We start from the raw sequence: 14,906 nt of genomic DNA, 5'->3' as shown, positions 1-14,906 counted from the left end.
GAGTTTAGTAAAGAAGTCGAGTGCTCCTTCCTGATTTATGGAATGCATTTCTTTACTTAACCCATTACAAGTGGAAGGCCTTACTATAAGGCCTTAAGTGTCTGGGCACACTTAATTGAGCACTTTTCAGGACAACAAGGTTGTGAATAATTTACCGTAATTACCTTATGTAATTCTGAAAGAGAGTTATTGTGCTAGACTGACTTAGCCTTAGGCCCTGAAGCCAGTGATGTAATTAGTACTGTGCACTTAGTGCAAGACTGATTTGTACTCTTGGAGGCAATATTTTAAAGGGAAGGTCCTTGTAGGCTTTAAGATGTAGGCTGTATTGTTGAAGACTACAGTATATAGCAGATGTAAACAAAGTCTCAGATGCTGGTGAGTCCTCCAGCCCGCACAAAGCATCCCAAATCTCTCTCCTGTACTCCCTCCATAGGAATTACAATATATTGCTGCCATCTCTGCCATTTTATATTGAAATTCCATACAGAACGATTGTATCCCATTTTTTAGCACAGTTTTGCAAAAACTATGCCTCCTGTTGCTTTTTCAAGTCATATCTAGACGCACTGTCAGCATTGCTGGTGCTTTGGTCATTCTTTTCTCTCTCGATTTGCATTGGAAATTCTCCATTGAACAAATTAAAGTAACTTTAAGATGATGTTTCCAGAGTTTCATATTTTCTCACTGGTATAGGGACTGTATATTTAATACAGTTTAAATTATAAAGCTTTTAGGCCTTGTAAAAAGGTATGAATTTTTAAACACATTGCAGCATTTATTTAACTATAAGAATGTTGGACCTGGTATAAAGAATGTTGGTATAAGGCCAAAGGCCATGAAAGTTTCGTCACCTCGATTTATTTTCACGGAGTGCTGTTATAACTGTCCGCTGTAAATAATTTAGCACTCTCCCATTAGCGTTGCTGTTAGAGGAAAATTGTTGTAATTGTATTTTTTTAAGACTGAAACTCTGAAGTCATCCTGATTTACAGACTTTTAAAAACAACGTAAAGTGTCTGGTGATTACTTGCTTTGTTATCGGGCTGAATGTGCTGTCTTTAAACTCTTGTTGTTCATTTGCAGAAGTATTGTTGACTGGGGTCACTGGTGGAACATCAGCTCTGCAACATGGGGCAGGAGGTCTGTGTCTGTCCGACGGAAAAACTCGAACCCGACGGTCTGCGGTCGGAGGAGACCAGCTCCACCGCATGTCCGGACCTCCTGCGCCTCCTCCTCTCCCAGGGAGGCGCTGGGAGGCGATGGCCCAGACTCGAACCCCCCGCACTCACCTTCACATCCCCGAAAGCCAGACAGTCTGTTAATCGCATTCACCGTAGTGTGGCTTAGGTCTGCCCCCGAATGACAGAAGCTTGGTCGTGGCCCTGGGACCCTCGTCAAATGAATGTATTCCTTTCTGGGGACGATGGCCACACGCTCTGTCTCATCTGAAAATCTGAACAGTTTCTGCTTTTATCCCGTTTTTTTTTCTTCTGTTCCATATTAGGGGTGAAGACGAGAAAATACATTTGAATTCTTTGACAGTGTTCCAAATTGTATCAATTTTTTTTGCCTTTAGTGTGAAATTAAGATATTAGAATGAAGTTGAAATGGTTCCTAAATTAATCATGAGAGAAACAAAAATGGTTTAAAGAGCATAAACAAATTTGTAAAGTTGTTCTAATAGTTTGTACTATAAGACTAAACTAGTCTAAAGAGAGGCTTATAGTGTATTAAATTAAGTTTTATTCTTATGTATAGTTTTCTCTTCATTTTGTAAACCATTACTTTATGAAATTGTCACTGGTGAAAAATAAAACATTATGAATTGGCAGGGGTGCTCAAGAAAGTACTGTTGTGTTTTGAACCCTAGAATGGTTCTTTTGGAAATGTGCTAATATTGTAATGGAAATTAATATTTTTATTTTTTGTTTTGTTTTGTTTTTTTGGTCCAGTAGATTCAGAAACGGTTTTAAACTTATCTTATGGTTAGAAACATGAAATATTGATAGGCTGTACATACCAATTAATTTTTTTTTCTTTTTTTTTTCTGGTCTGGTCTTAAACTGGTTCTGAAATAAGAATGCTGTTTCACAAGTTGGAGGTGGTGAGAGGCTGAACTCTCATGGTTGCTTCTGTTTCCAATGGTACTGGTGGGTGGGTGGGATGGTGGGGTGAAGATTTATTCACAAAAGACTATTTTTATTGGGGAGGGGTATGCAGTGTACACAGTGTATAGATTATCGCTTGCTTCTAAGCCTTTAGCATAGAAACCATGAAAGAAAGGAAAAACACAACACAGCCATAACCCAATACTGAAGTGTGCTTTTTTGTCATTTGGAGTGAAGTGCTAGATACAAGCTGCTAGGTACAAACTGTTCTGGTGTGTGTAACCAAGCAATAACTATTACTTGAGAATCTTTTGTTTTATAATTTTTGTACAGTTTTCTGGAGGTGCATTTTGCTCCTTTGTTTGATTCAGTATTAAATCTCTTGACACTTTTTTATTGCAGTTTGTATTAAAAAAGTCCAAATCGACACGTACCTCTGTCATTACGAGCAGCATTTTTGGGGGACAGTGCTAGGAGTTACATAGCCAACTTCTGGGTATTACCGGTATTTTGTAGTCAAGACGTTTGCCCTACCATGTTCACTCTCAACTCAAGCCCTGAATCCCTGAGCAATTGGGTCTCCCAAGAGAGGCTGAACCAGGTTTACTACAATTCCCAGAGCTGCCTCAACAGGCCGTTCATCACACTCTAAGACCCGAAACGGTCGTGCTCATTTCATCTCAGCCTATTGCCGTTCCCTCCTTCCTGTCGGCGTACCCACTTCCTGTGTCCCAGCGCCGTGCCAGCAGTTTGACTTCAGCTTTGCAGTTCCCCCAAAGATGTTCTGACAAGCCAACCAAATTTCCCGCCCCTTTTGTTTTAATTATTCAAATTTGGGCGAATCAGTTTTCAAGCTTTCCAGCCCTGTCATGGCTAATATGAAGGATCCTTACTATATATATATATTTATTTGCTTTCCAGGTAAGATATTCGGCCCAATACCTTCTATGCTCTCTGCCTCTAAAAATCATGCAGTGTTTTTATTTTTCTGTCTAAATGGAGAAGTGCAGTGGCAAAATGTTAAAAGTCCCTGTGGTCTTGAGTGAATGGATGAACTGGAGTGAATGTGGAGGCTCGCCCAACACATTATGTTTGCTGGAGATACTGTGATTGTCAGAATATACCTGATCTAGTAGGTATAGCTTTAGCCGCCCTTTATGAATAATGGACACTACTTGCAATCTTCAAAGCTAAGGTTCTTACATGGAATTTCATGAGTGGTTAACTTTTTCCACAAGTGACAAGCTTTATCTTGCAAAAATATAATTGGAGATATTTTGTCATGCAGTTGATTAATTACCTTTTTTTTACAATCTTTGGGTGTTCTGAATTAGTAAGTAAAAATGAATGAAAATACACATCTTGGAACAGCCAATTTTAGCAAAGTGAGTGTAACGCTCCCCGTGCAAAATCCAAAGAATTGCATCAGTTTTGAAAATAAACATAAGCCATGACATGTTCGTGTGGTTCAATAACCTTTTCTAGTGTTTGTATCTGGGCAATTGTGACTTAGAAAAACTGCCTCCAACAACAACAAAAAAAAATATCATACAGGCTTTGATTAAAATCAACAAACTTTTGTCTCTACTTTTGGTTTTCATTTTGGAAATTTTAAAATTTCTTTCTTTTGTATAGTCTGCCAATTTCTTAGAGCTAAATGCAAGAACCTTGAAATGCTGAAACCTAGCATAATGCCTTAGATCTGATTTTCTGTCTTGTATATTACTATAAAGTTGTCAGTTGTATTATATTTGTATAGTGAATTGCGTACAATACCGGACAAGTGCATCATCAATCAAACTTGTATTTGTTGCTGGATACAGATTTAAGGGCCTGCTCTATGGCAGATTCAGCTCCTTATCACTGCTCATTCTCCATGTATTATTTGTGATCAGTTTGTGGGTTATATTATTTGTACAATTGTTTCTCATTTACTGTTTGTGAGGTTTGTATGAAAAAGATGATGCAATGGTAAATCTAAGCAATATGTAAAATATCTGGACTTTCTGGAGAAAGCTTACAGTGTTTGCAGGCTCTGAGATGTATTTTTCCAGCCGTGTTGTTCACATTAAACATCACCTCGTTCACCTGCATCGATGTTTGTAATCTTAGTGTGAGCATTTTATGCAAAGTTAGATATACTGAGAGAAATTTAAACACATTTATGCAAGTTGTTGACTAATATTGCTTTGCTGATGCTATTTGCTATTTGATGTTAAATAATACCATTGTAAATAAAGAATTCTGTTATTGCAACCTTTAATTGAATGTAATTGAATGTCCTGACTGCTATTTTTGGCTAGGTGAGGGGGAGGGGGTTGGGCATTGAGAATGGGAGTTCTCTAGCATTATTACATTTCCAGTTACATTACCTTGGACCCCCACAACTAAATGAAAACAAGTTCATGGTGAGGGCTCACATGTACAAATCAGTTTGGACAGAATAAAATGAATAGTGCATGGGTCGTGATAAACAGCTGTATATTTTCATGTATTTACTTTTTGATAGACAGGAGACAGATTGGCTGTTGCCCTGTGCTGTAAGTAAAAAAAAACATTGCAAAGTCCCACCTTAAATTCAGCATAGAAAGTTTACCCCATATCGAGCTGTGCATTTAAAGTTGAGCAGTCATACTTCATAGTCTATGTTTTCAGAAGCACATAAAGACCAGTTTGAAACATAATGGCTCAGTTTTTTTTGACCCACTTAATTTTAACGATTCTAACTGACCCTGCTATCACTGAGTTCTGCTTAATTCAAGGCAACTCCTGAGAATGAATGCAGTAGGAAGGGAAGACATGCATGCATTGTATAACTATGCAGACAAACGACTAGACAGCTTTGCATAATGATACATTTCATTGTACCGTATGTCTTTGTTCGATTCAGTCAGTTCTGATAAATGTGCTTTTTATTTTAGATTTACTGTAAGAAAAGCTTTGAAAGCTAGTCAATTAAAATTAATTTTGTTTGACAGAAGAATATTTGATTCAACACAGGTAACGTTCTTCTAACTATAATGAGAGTCCTCGTAATATAGGCTACTACTATCTACAGCCCCACAGTTAAAAGCCAAAGTCAAGCATACCACCTGTAACGTACTATTGGTTTAGTATTGCAAAATATACTTAATATACGATTGTGTGTTCCTTTATTCCATAATTGTCATCACCCGTGGTACTGCCATCGTCAGCTCTTTTGTATCTTAGTTAACCTTAGGGGTGGTAGTGCTGTCACTTGTTTGTCCACGAAAAGGAACACTGTTTGGTTTAAGCGCGTGAGCGAGCAATAAAACAATAAATCTAAGAGTGGATAACTCCTCCTGCACGTGTCCCGTTTGTGACGTGTTCTCTGTATTATACATGTCCACGAGATTTTTTCCGTATTTAAATAAATGTTTGTCATTTGATCCTTCGGTGACAAATAATGAAACAGTATACATGTACATATCGATGAAGAAGTTAACTTATTAGCTTATAACTTAGTCAAATTATTAGTATTAGTATTAGTATTATCTTGGTAGTAGCAGTAGCCTAGTATTAGTAATGTTATTCATGTTATAGTCGATGTGTGTTTAATAGTTAAAACAATTATGTATAGGTCCATTTATTTTTATGGCATCTTTAGTGCATCTCACTATGTACCAAGCATTATATCTATATATGTATTTGAGTTCAAATGAAAACATAATTGTTAAAATTTGCGTCGTTTCTATTTTATTATGATTGTCTATGATTGCATAGGCTTACAGATATTGCGAGAACTCATCAAGAAAATTCTAAAGCACTTGTGATTGATTAAAATGGCGCAGTCGGTTTTGTACTTGTTGAGCAGTTCAGTCTGGTAATATATCAAACTGAAAATTCTATTCAAATATGAACATATCTGTAAATATGAATTAGGTATTTTGACGATTATAGTACACATAACCACATCATTATGCACCTTTCCGTCTTTATTTTTTTCTGCAGAACTAATGGGCCGAATGTTGGTAACTTTCGTCAAATGTTTAGTTAACACTTCGTAGTTTATTTTGTTTAGTAGCCTAGATTTCCTGTCCTCACTTCTAGGCTACCATGCCATGATTTAATCCAATACTCCAACAGCAGAAAGAATATTCATTGTTTCACTTTAAATACTTTTAAGAAAGACTTTGAGGGACCTGATTTTCCTATGGGTTAATGTAAGAATGTCCAATGATGACAGCAAAGTGATTTTCCTAATTCAGGATGTCATAACACGATTAGAACGCGGCAATTACATAAAAATGCTTGTTTGCAGTGGCTATAAAGCACATCTTATCTGAAAACGGTTCTTTAAAATTTAAATAGGCTAATTGTTTTGAGATATTAACGATATGCGCACAGATTCTGACTCGTGCAAAATGTCTTAATCCTAATTTTCTGTAAGTAAAATAAATATAGACAGCACTTTATTAAATGCATTATGGAAAAAATAAAAAAGGAATACCAACGCAATATACTTGTGATTGTATCCAAATATCATAATTTGAACAACAGTATAAATATATGAAACATTGTCATTGTCATCTAGAATTAATCCACATTGCAACAATATCGAACAATAATAGCCATGTGAAAAAAAAGAATACAAAATTATTCATTTGTATTAGTAAAGTGTTTAAGCGGTGTTTCACGTTCTTGCCAATTCCCATGGATGTGATAGATATTTTATATAAATAATGCATAGATTCGCTTGCATTCCCTGATAATATGCATTCTATTGCATTGGTAATTGAATGGTATCCATATTGTTGTAAAATTGATATTATTACAGGTTGTGTACTGTGCTATGCAGAGCGGCGTCGGGGACAGATTGAAATATCCTTGTGATTTCACCCGGTGCACTGCAAATAGCCTACGTGAAGAACTGATGTATAAAATAGCAAAGAAGGGAGAGATCAAAGCAGAGCTAGTTCGTGCAAAGATAACAAGTTAACGCACAGTCTCTCTGGGTTTATGTTGATGCTCTGTGTGGTCTGGTTTCTGACCAATGGCAGCGAAGAAGGGGGAATGGCATCTTCCCCGGTCCTGACTCCGCACAATCCACTCCTCGACACTGTCCGGTGTCAGTCCTACGAGAAGCCACAAACATACAACAAGCTGCTCAACAGTTCTTAGTGTCTGTCAGTACCCTACAGACCGCTGACGAGCGATTGCCTCAGCATTTTCTATTTCTTGTTATCAAAAATTTGCCAGAACGTTGCCAATTAAGGAGGAATGGATTGCATACCCCCCGTTTAATGTCTGTGAAGAAATTATTCAATGGTAAGTTTCTTTATTATAATTTCAGCTATTGGATGCTTTGAGTAAATTGTTAGTGACACGCCATTTCTTTGTGATTTTTTTGTCATGTGTAAAGGTCCAAATGTATGCGTTTTTGCATTTCATTTGATAAATTGTTTACGGGCATTTATCAGGACTAGGCTATTGAGGTTTTGTCATTTCTGGTGAATGCCCGTACGAAGCTATTTAACGCGCGGTAGTTAATGCGTTTTGAAAGAGTTTTGATGGCTTCATTATTGCTGACCTTTTCGCTGACCTGGTGTTCTTTCATTTAAATGTCACGACCCTGATTTGTCTCAGTCATTGGCTTCCATCGATTCATGTTGTTATATAAAATACTCCTTTAAGTACGCCTAGATATTTACTCAGTCTCAACAAATTAAATAATATTGTATGTTACGTAAATGGTTACTAAAAAGATAAATTAATACTAGCTCATATATTTAAGTTAAATATTTACACAATCAAAGGCTCAAATTAGAGCATTGTTGAACGGATTTTCCTCTTGGAATTCGTTTCCGTTTATTAAACTATTTCACACTTTATAGCTATAGTTTCCTAAAACAATCATGCCCTGCATTCTATTGCCAAACAGCTTTTACCAATTCAATTATATCAGTAGGAATTTGCTGCGGGCTGTGAATCTATCTAGTCGTCAACCTTTTCGTTACTGAGGTGGACGATTTCTAATAGGAGCCAATTGTTAAGAGCCTGTCCTGAACCATTTAACTTCTGGTTAGAAAGCTAAGGAATTAGCATGCGAAGAAATGAGAAATTTCGCTATGTATTGTTTTGGAAATGCATGGTAGATTAGCCGATTCCATTTGCAAGACATGCCACATTGTTTTGCATTGTGTCCTTTGTTTAACCGGTGAGAAAAAAGGGCTATGTGTTTTAATATTGTAATAGTTGGATTCTTTAATGCTAATATATTAATTAAAACGTTAACGGTTTCTCTGGTGAAGATTTTTAATTTAGATGTAGCCTATTGCAGTAGCTATATAATAGATAAATGTAACCTCTTTAAGATATTTTTTAAGTCTTATTAAATTGTGACATTATTAATTATTGACACATACACCATTCAAATAATGATTAAACTAATCTGCATGCGTTTTTCGTTCATTTGAACAGATGTTTTTTCTGGGGATGGTTTTCTCGTTTTCTTCTTCTTCTTCTTCTTCTTCTTATTATTATTATTATTATTATTATGGTTGTTGTTGTTGTTGTTGTTGTTGTTGTTGTTATATTAATGAAATTCGCTTCAATTTAATAACTGTTTTCTTCCAGGTGGAATAGCAACCAGAGCTACAGTTCATTCAATTCCAATCCTGATCTATTGCCTGCAACGATGTCGTTGTCTGTGTCAACCAACCCCACGGCGAGGGATCGGAGTTACCATTTAGAACCTGTTAAAAGCAATCCTGGCAGAGTATCCAGTTACTACCCAAGTACGGTGCCCAACTCGCAGTTCATGGATGTGTTCAGGAGCGCACAGAGTATCTTCCATCCTCTCAAGTCCCTCGGACGGCTGGTCACGGACACTCAAGCAGTTATGCCTTTCAGCTTCAATGGAGTCCCGTCCTTTTTCAATCACAATAGCCACCAGACATCTGTCCTTCAAGAGCAAGTCTATAACGTGTCAAGCATTCCGTATTTCAACAGAATGCCGCCTACCCAACATACCGTGTACTCCAAGCACGAGGAAGTAGTCACCAGAGCTGCCGGACGCATAGCTGGATCACTGTCGGAATTCAGCAGTCCATCGAGCGAGAAATCGTCTTCTCCTTCGAAGGACAGTTTCTTCTATCTGCGCAACTCCAATTCAATCATTGAGAAAACGAACACTTTTTGTTTCAGTGAAGAAGATCTCTTCACAGTTCTCTACGGTTATTCTAAGAAGCAGGAGCAAAACACGGGCCATGCCATATCTGGCTTGGTCTTCCCTGGAAACACAGGTAATATTTTCTTTGTAATAGCCTACATATAAAATAATAACTGGTGTTTGTTCATAAAGACACATTTTTCAATAAATTATCATTTTAATCCCAAGCATTTTACAGTCTATTTCACGGGGGGAAAATATATAAACTACCATTTAGAACTGTACGTTTATCCTGGATACCTTCTCTGGCGTTTTCACGATTTTTGACGTGAGGAAATGTCAGAGATACTGAGTGCACGAACATATTAATATTAATATTCATTGTGAGTTTTTTTCCTTCATATTTTTATTTTCATAGTGCCTGAAAATCACTTTCAGCTCCTGGATACAGAAGCACTCGAACTACCTGAGGGTAAGTTTTCTAACTTGTTGTGTGTACTTTATTCAGTGACGGCACGTAAAATTGAAATCGCCGCATAGAAACCACCGTATATGATCCATGTCTTTTTTTTTTTAAATCAAGGATTATGTATACTTCAGACAAAGTATGGAGATGTTCCGCACTATGGGGTTTTTGCAAACAAAAGCGCCATTCCAAAAGGGACAAGGTTTGGCCCTTTCCAAGGGAAGTTAGTGAATACCAGCGAGATCAAGACGTATGATGACAATACATTGATGTGGGAGGTAAGAAATGCTCGGTTCTGGACATATTTTGATGCTGTAACAGCAACTATAACAACGAAAGCAATGTTACTTCTGCTACTACTACTACCTCCTACTACTACTGCAAAAAAATATATAATAATAATAATAATAATAATAATAATAATGACGTGGAATGATAATGAAAACTTTCCCTTGATTTAGATCTTTGAGAATGGGCGCTTGAGTCACTTTGTGGACGGCAGGGGATCTTCGGGGAACTGGATGTCTCTCGTAAAGTGCGCCCGATTTCCAGAGGAGCAGAACCTCATAGCCATTCAAAGCCAGAGTCAGATCTTTTACGAGACCTGTAAGGAAATTCGACCACAGCAAGAGCTGCTTGTCTGGTATGGTGACTGTTATGTGCAATTTCTTGGAATCCCACTGACACTGAAGGAAATGATCAACGAGCGAAACACACTTCTTTCATCAGAAGGTCAGTTTTATTGTGACATATGTTGTATGTAAATATATATATATATATAGCCTAAATACGCAACATATTTGATAATCACTTTTATAGTATTACAAATATAAGCAGTCTGTGACTTGCTAAGGCCTATGTTTGCATGACAAAATATGAGAGAGAGAGAGAGAGAGAGGTTGTAACGTGTCTTTTTTTTGTTTTCGTAGATTCAGAGGGTTTCAAATGCGATCGATGCGGGAAGGTCTTCGCCTATAAATACTACAGAGATAAACATTTAAAATACACACGGTGCGTGGATCAGGGAGACAGGAAGTTCCCCTGTCATCTTTGTGACCGGTCATTCGAAAAGCGAGATCGACTCAGGATTCACATTTTGCACGTTCACGAGAAACACAGGCCTCACAAGGTAATTAAAAAAAAAAAAATTGTAATTCATGTCGACGACTGTGCGTGTGTGTGTGTGTGTGTGTGTTGTATTGGTCAGGAGTTTTCTAAACCATGTGTTGTTGGTGACTTGGTTTTCTTGCAGGTCTTATACTGGAAGTCAGCATTCGGTCATTCAATTGTGCACATTGTAGTGCTGAAAGAACAGCTCCCATTTAACAAAGTAGTGGGACTACCGTGCAGTGCTGAAATGTAGTTTCAGTAAATATTATATTATTGTTTTATGTACCCTAGTTTATATAATTTCTTGTTTCCTTATTTTAATTCCTCTTTGTTCTGTATTGTACTGCCTGCTGATGAAGCTCTAAACATTTAAACCCCACACCTCTCTCTTTCTCTCTTGTTCTCGCTCTCTCTCTCACTTTAACTCACAGCCACATATGCTTTTTCATGAAAAGATAACTTGTGTTGCTAATATAATTAGATGCACATGATATAAGAGGAAAACCCTCATCCCAAAAGTAAAAAACAGGACTTTAGGGATGTGTTTTTCCCTCAGTATGAGTAGGCCTACTTGAGGAAGACTAGAAGTAACTGGCCTCTGTCTAAGCTCACACAACCTGCCAGCTGTAGTTTACTCTAAATAGCAGGTCTTTTGTGGTGAACTTTTACAATAGCATATATATATATATATACATATATATATATATACACACACACATATATATATACACACACACATATATATATATATATATATATATACACACATATATATATATATATATTATGGTTTATGTAACTTATATATGTATAGTTATTTCTTATTAGTTCATTTAGATATTCCAAGGGCCAGGTGCACATACATAGATTAAGCGCAGTCTTAGGCTAAATTCATTTTTGAATAGAGGTTCTCCATACAAAACTCAATTTAGTCCCGGACTAAACTTAATCGGTGTCTGTAAAATTGGCCCCTAAAATTCTAAATACTAAATACTACTCTCTCTCTCTCTCTCTCTCTCTCTCTCTCATGCATATGTATTCAAGATACGTTATGCTATTTAATGTACTGATTTCGTTATTCTATTTGCTTTGCAGTGTTCTGTGTGTGGAAAAAGTTTCTCTCAGTCTTCCAGCCTGAACAAACACATGCGCGTGCACTCAGGAGAGCGACCATACAAGTGTGTTTACTGTAACAAGGTAAGTCTATACATTTGAATCACAAGGAAAGGTCTCCATTTAGTATTTTCTAATCAAATGGCGATTTATGGAGCGAGTACTTATTTTGCCCCTTAACAAGGGCACACTCTGAGGTGGCACATGCTAATTAATGCCAGATGTACAGCAATTCTTTCTTTTGGCAGCCACTGCGCCTTGACTCCATGGCATTCAAACAAACGATGTTCTTCGTTTGTTTGTTTGTTTGTTTGTTTTTCTATGTGTATCTAATTTACTTACTTTATTATTTGTTCAAATCACTTTATTAAGATGAATATTCGAAGCAAACGTCTGAACCCCTAATTCAAATATTCATTTCTTAACTTTTTTGCTTAAGCCTAATTACGTGTTGTAAATTATTAAATATTTGAAGCGTTTACTGTTCAGTGTCGCACTTAAAACACAGCATCTAAAAAGAATAACCATACATGTAACCTTCGACTGTTTTGTCAGGCATTCACGGCCTCAAGCATCCTACGGACGCATATAAGGCAGCATTCTGGTGAGAAGCCTTTCAAATGCAAGCATTGCGGGAAAGCCTTCGCCTCTCACGCTGCTCACGATAGTCACGTGAGGCGAACCCATGCCAAAGAGAAACCACACGCTTGTGAAGTATGTGGAAATGCATTCCAGGAAGTACAAGAACTCAAATATCACATGCAAAGTCATAAAGGTAGGTCGATTTCTAATGTATGTAAAACGCAATCAGAAGTTCAATTTCGTTTTTGTTTATGGAAATATGTTCACCTTCAATTAACCATACCCCATTGTCATGCTGAGAAGAACTGTTTAACAATGTAATCGTATATTCGTTTGCAGTGATGTTTACATTTACGGTTGCATTCTGATGCGTTATTTCAAAATATCCTGAATCCTGACAGATTGATATGTTTACAATTGAATATTCCGCTGATAACTGAAGGATTAAGGCTGATATTGTAATGACAAATGATTTTGAAATGACTTCTGCAGATCCTTAAGGAAATTATGTTATTTAATTACATTTATTCCAAATATTTTTCCTTCTGTTAGCGGAGCGACCACTTTTAGATGCTACCCTTCCGTCACCGATTTCGCCAAAGCACTCTTCAGAAGATGTTGATTTGTTTTCCATAAGCAAAGAATGCTCTAGGACACTAAATCAACTGGCTGAAAATTACTCATACACTGGACTTACTTCACTAAACCCAGAATACCGACCGTGGAATTAATCGTGAGGACAAGACTGACCTCACATTCAGTACGATTAAATCTGCTGCTACAGATTTTTCTTCTTTTTTTTTTACAAAAATAAAATAGCTCGATGTTCTTATTTAATAATTGTTAAAATATATATATTTAATATCTAAAACATTTGTGCAAGATGCAGTAAATTGTTGCTTTGCCAAAACTATTTATTTGTGTTGATGCGTGTCTATTAAATGTGTGATGTAGCCTAATGTTTTATATATCTGTGTGTGGGTGAGAGGAGTGTGTCTGTATTTATGTCAGTTTCATGCTTAGCTAAGAGCTACCTCTCTTACATTTCTACGTGTACAAACAGTTTTCTCGTCAATGTAGCGATGAAAGCCTCTGGCCATAAAAATACAGAAATATAGTTTGAATTACTTTACGCAGTACCCCCTTTTCTATTTTTTTTTTTTCAAGTTTAAAGAAACATGGAACCAATTCCGTTTTGTCAATAAATGTTACGTGAATAAAACTGAATACACTGTGCTAATTAATTTACTGCCGTACATTCAGAGTTCTACATGTGTATTGTAAACTTAGGCAACAATATTTTTCTCCAAGTATGGCTTTGAGGTTTTTTTTTTTCTTTTCATTTTTGTATATGTTTTTACGGAATCGGATCCCGGTCATATAAAAAAAGATTCCAGGTGGTTGTTGCATTTAATTAAGCGGGAATACCAACAAATTGATTTTATTTATCATCACGGGTATGCACCTTTAAGCAAACATTTATAAAATGTATGAACTTTGAAGTTCACCTTTACCAAGCTTTTTGTTCCCCTGACCAACCTATTAAAAAGATGCCAGATTCTATGCAATTTAGGCCTACTGTTGTTGTTCATGCCATACAGTATGTACAGTATGTCTATTCTGTAAATGTTCGTGTAAAGTTGTTACCTACAGGCTGAAAAAGCAGTACAAGTGTTTGTGTGTGAAAGATAATGCTTATTAATAGATATAACTTAAAAAATAAAACCAAGTGGCATGAAAACAGCCTTACTCTAGTTTTTAATTGATATGACTCCCAACGGCAAAATATGTTACCAGAACCATATTTATTATTATTTACATTAAAGCAATTCAGTTGAAACAATTATAAAGGATTACCCACAAAGTGATCATGACAGAAAGCACCATATTAATAATGATACATGCGATGAAACATAACCGTCTCATGGTAATGTTAAAATAAAACAATTAAATTAATTTGATTAAAGTTTTACACATAGCACCAAGACACTGTAGACACACAATGCATAACTCTATCGGTATTTCTACAGTTATTTCAAACAAATCAAGAAAAAAACAAGTGTCGCACACTGACTATTCATAATTTCTATCAATTAAATTATATTGATAAATATATTGTGCACCAGAATTGCTGCAAAGGTTATACTTGTTCCCAAGAAAACAGTTTAAACAAGAAAATTAACGGTAACGTTACTCATGATAAATTGAGCTCTGGTTGCTATGGAAATAGTATGGTTATTTATTTATTTATTTATTTATTTACCGACATTGACTGTAAAGCGACTGGAAAGCCGGACGATCTGCTTATGCCATTAGACGAGTCAAAGTAATTAGTATAATTAACCTAGAGAAAAAAGGAGAGAGCCGCAATGTCTTTAATCAAATGGTCTTT

At 36.4% G+C, this 14,906-nt stretch overlaps 2 protein-coding genes across 11 annotated transcripts in view; both read left to right on the top strand.

Annotated features, from left to right (window-relative positions):
• Window positions 1-4,374, top strand: part of ncoa2 (nuclear receptor coactivator 2) — an 83,737-nt gene extending 79,363 nt beyond the window's left edge. For all 10 annotated transcript variants that reach the window (XM_064333054.1, XM_064333052.1, XM_064333057.1 and 7 more), the window contains one exon: window positions 1,087-4,374. In XM_064333054.1, the coding sequence (XP_064189124.1) occupies window positions 1,087-1,098 (12 nt within the window). In that variant the 3' untranslated portion in view covers window positions 1,099-4,374. The remainder of the gene's footprint in view (window positions 1-1,086) is intronic.
• A 2,771-nt stretch (window positions 4,375-7,145) lies between these two features.
• prdm14 (PR domain containing 14) lies at window positions 7,146-14,242 on the top strand. Its single transcript, XM_064334430.1, has 9 exons — window positions 7,146-7,400; window positions 8,709-9,376; window positions 9,662-9,715; window positions 9,827-9,987; window positions 10,171-10,441; window positions 10,639-10,838; window positions 11,915-12,016; window positions 12,488-12,707; window positions 13,067-14,242. The coding sequence occupies exons 2-9, from the start codon at window positions 8,770-8,772 to the stop codon at window positions 13,243-13,245; spliced, it is 1,794 nt and encodes a 597-aa protein (XP_064190500.1). The 5' UTR covers window positions 7,146-7,400; window positions 8,709-8,769; the 3' UTR covers window positions 13,246-14,242.
• The last annotated feature ends 664 nt before the right edge of the window (window positions 14,243-14,906 follow it).

This window comes from Anguilla rostrata, chromosome 4, assembly GCF_018555375.3.
Source record: "Anguilla rostrata isolate EN2019 chromosome 4, ASM1855537v3, whole genome shotgun sequence".
In the NCBI taxonomy this organism is placed as follows: Eukaryota; Metazoa; Chordata; class Actinopteri; order Anguilliformes; family Anguillidae; genus Anguilla; species Anguilla rostrata.
The sequence above is the reverse complement of the archived record's forward strand: the minus strand, read 5'-3'. Positions and strand labels throughout refer to the sequence as shown.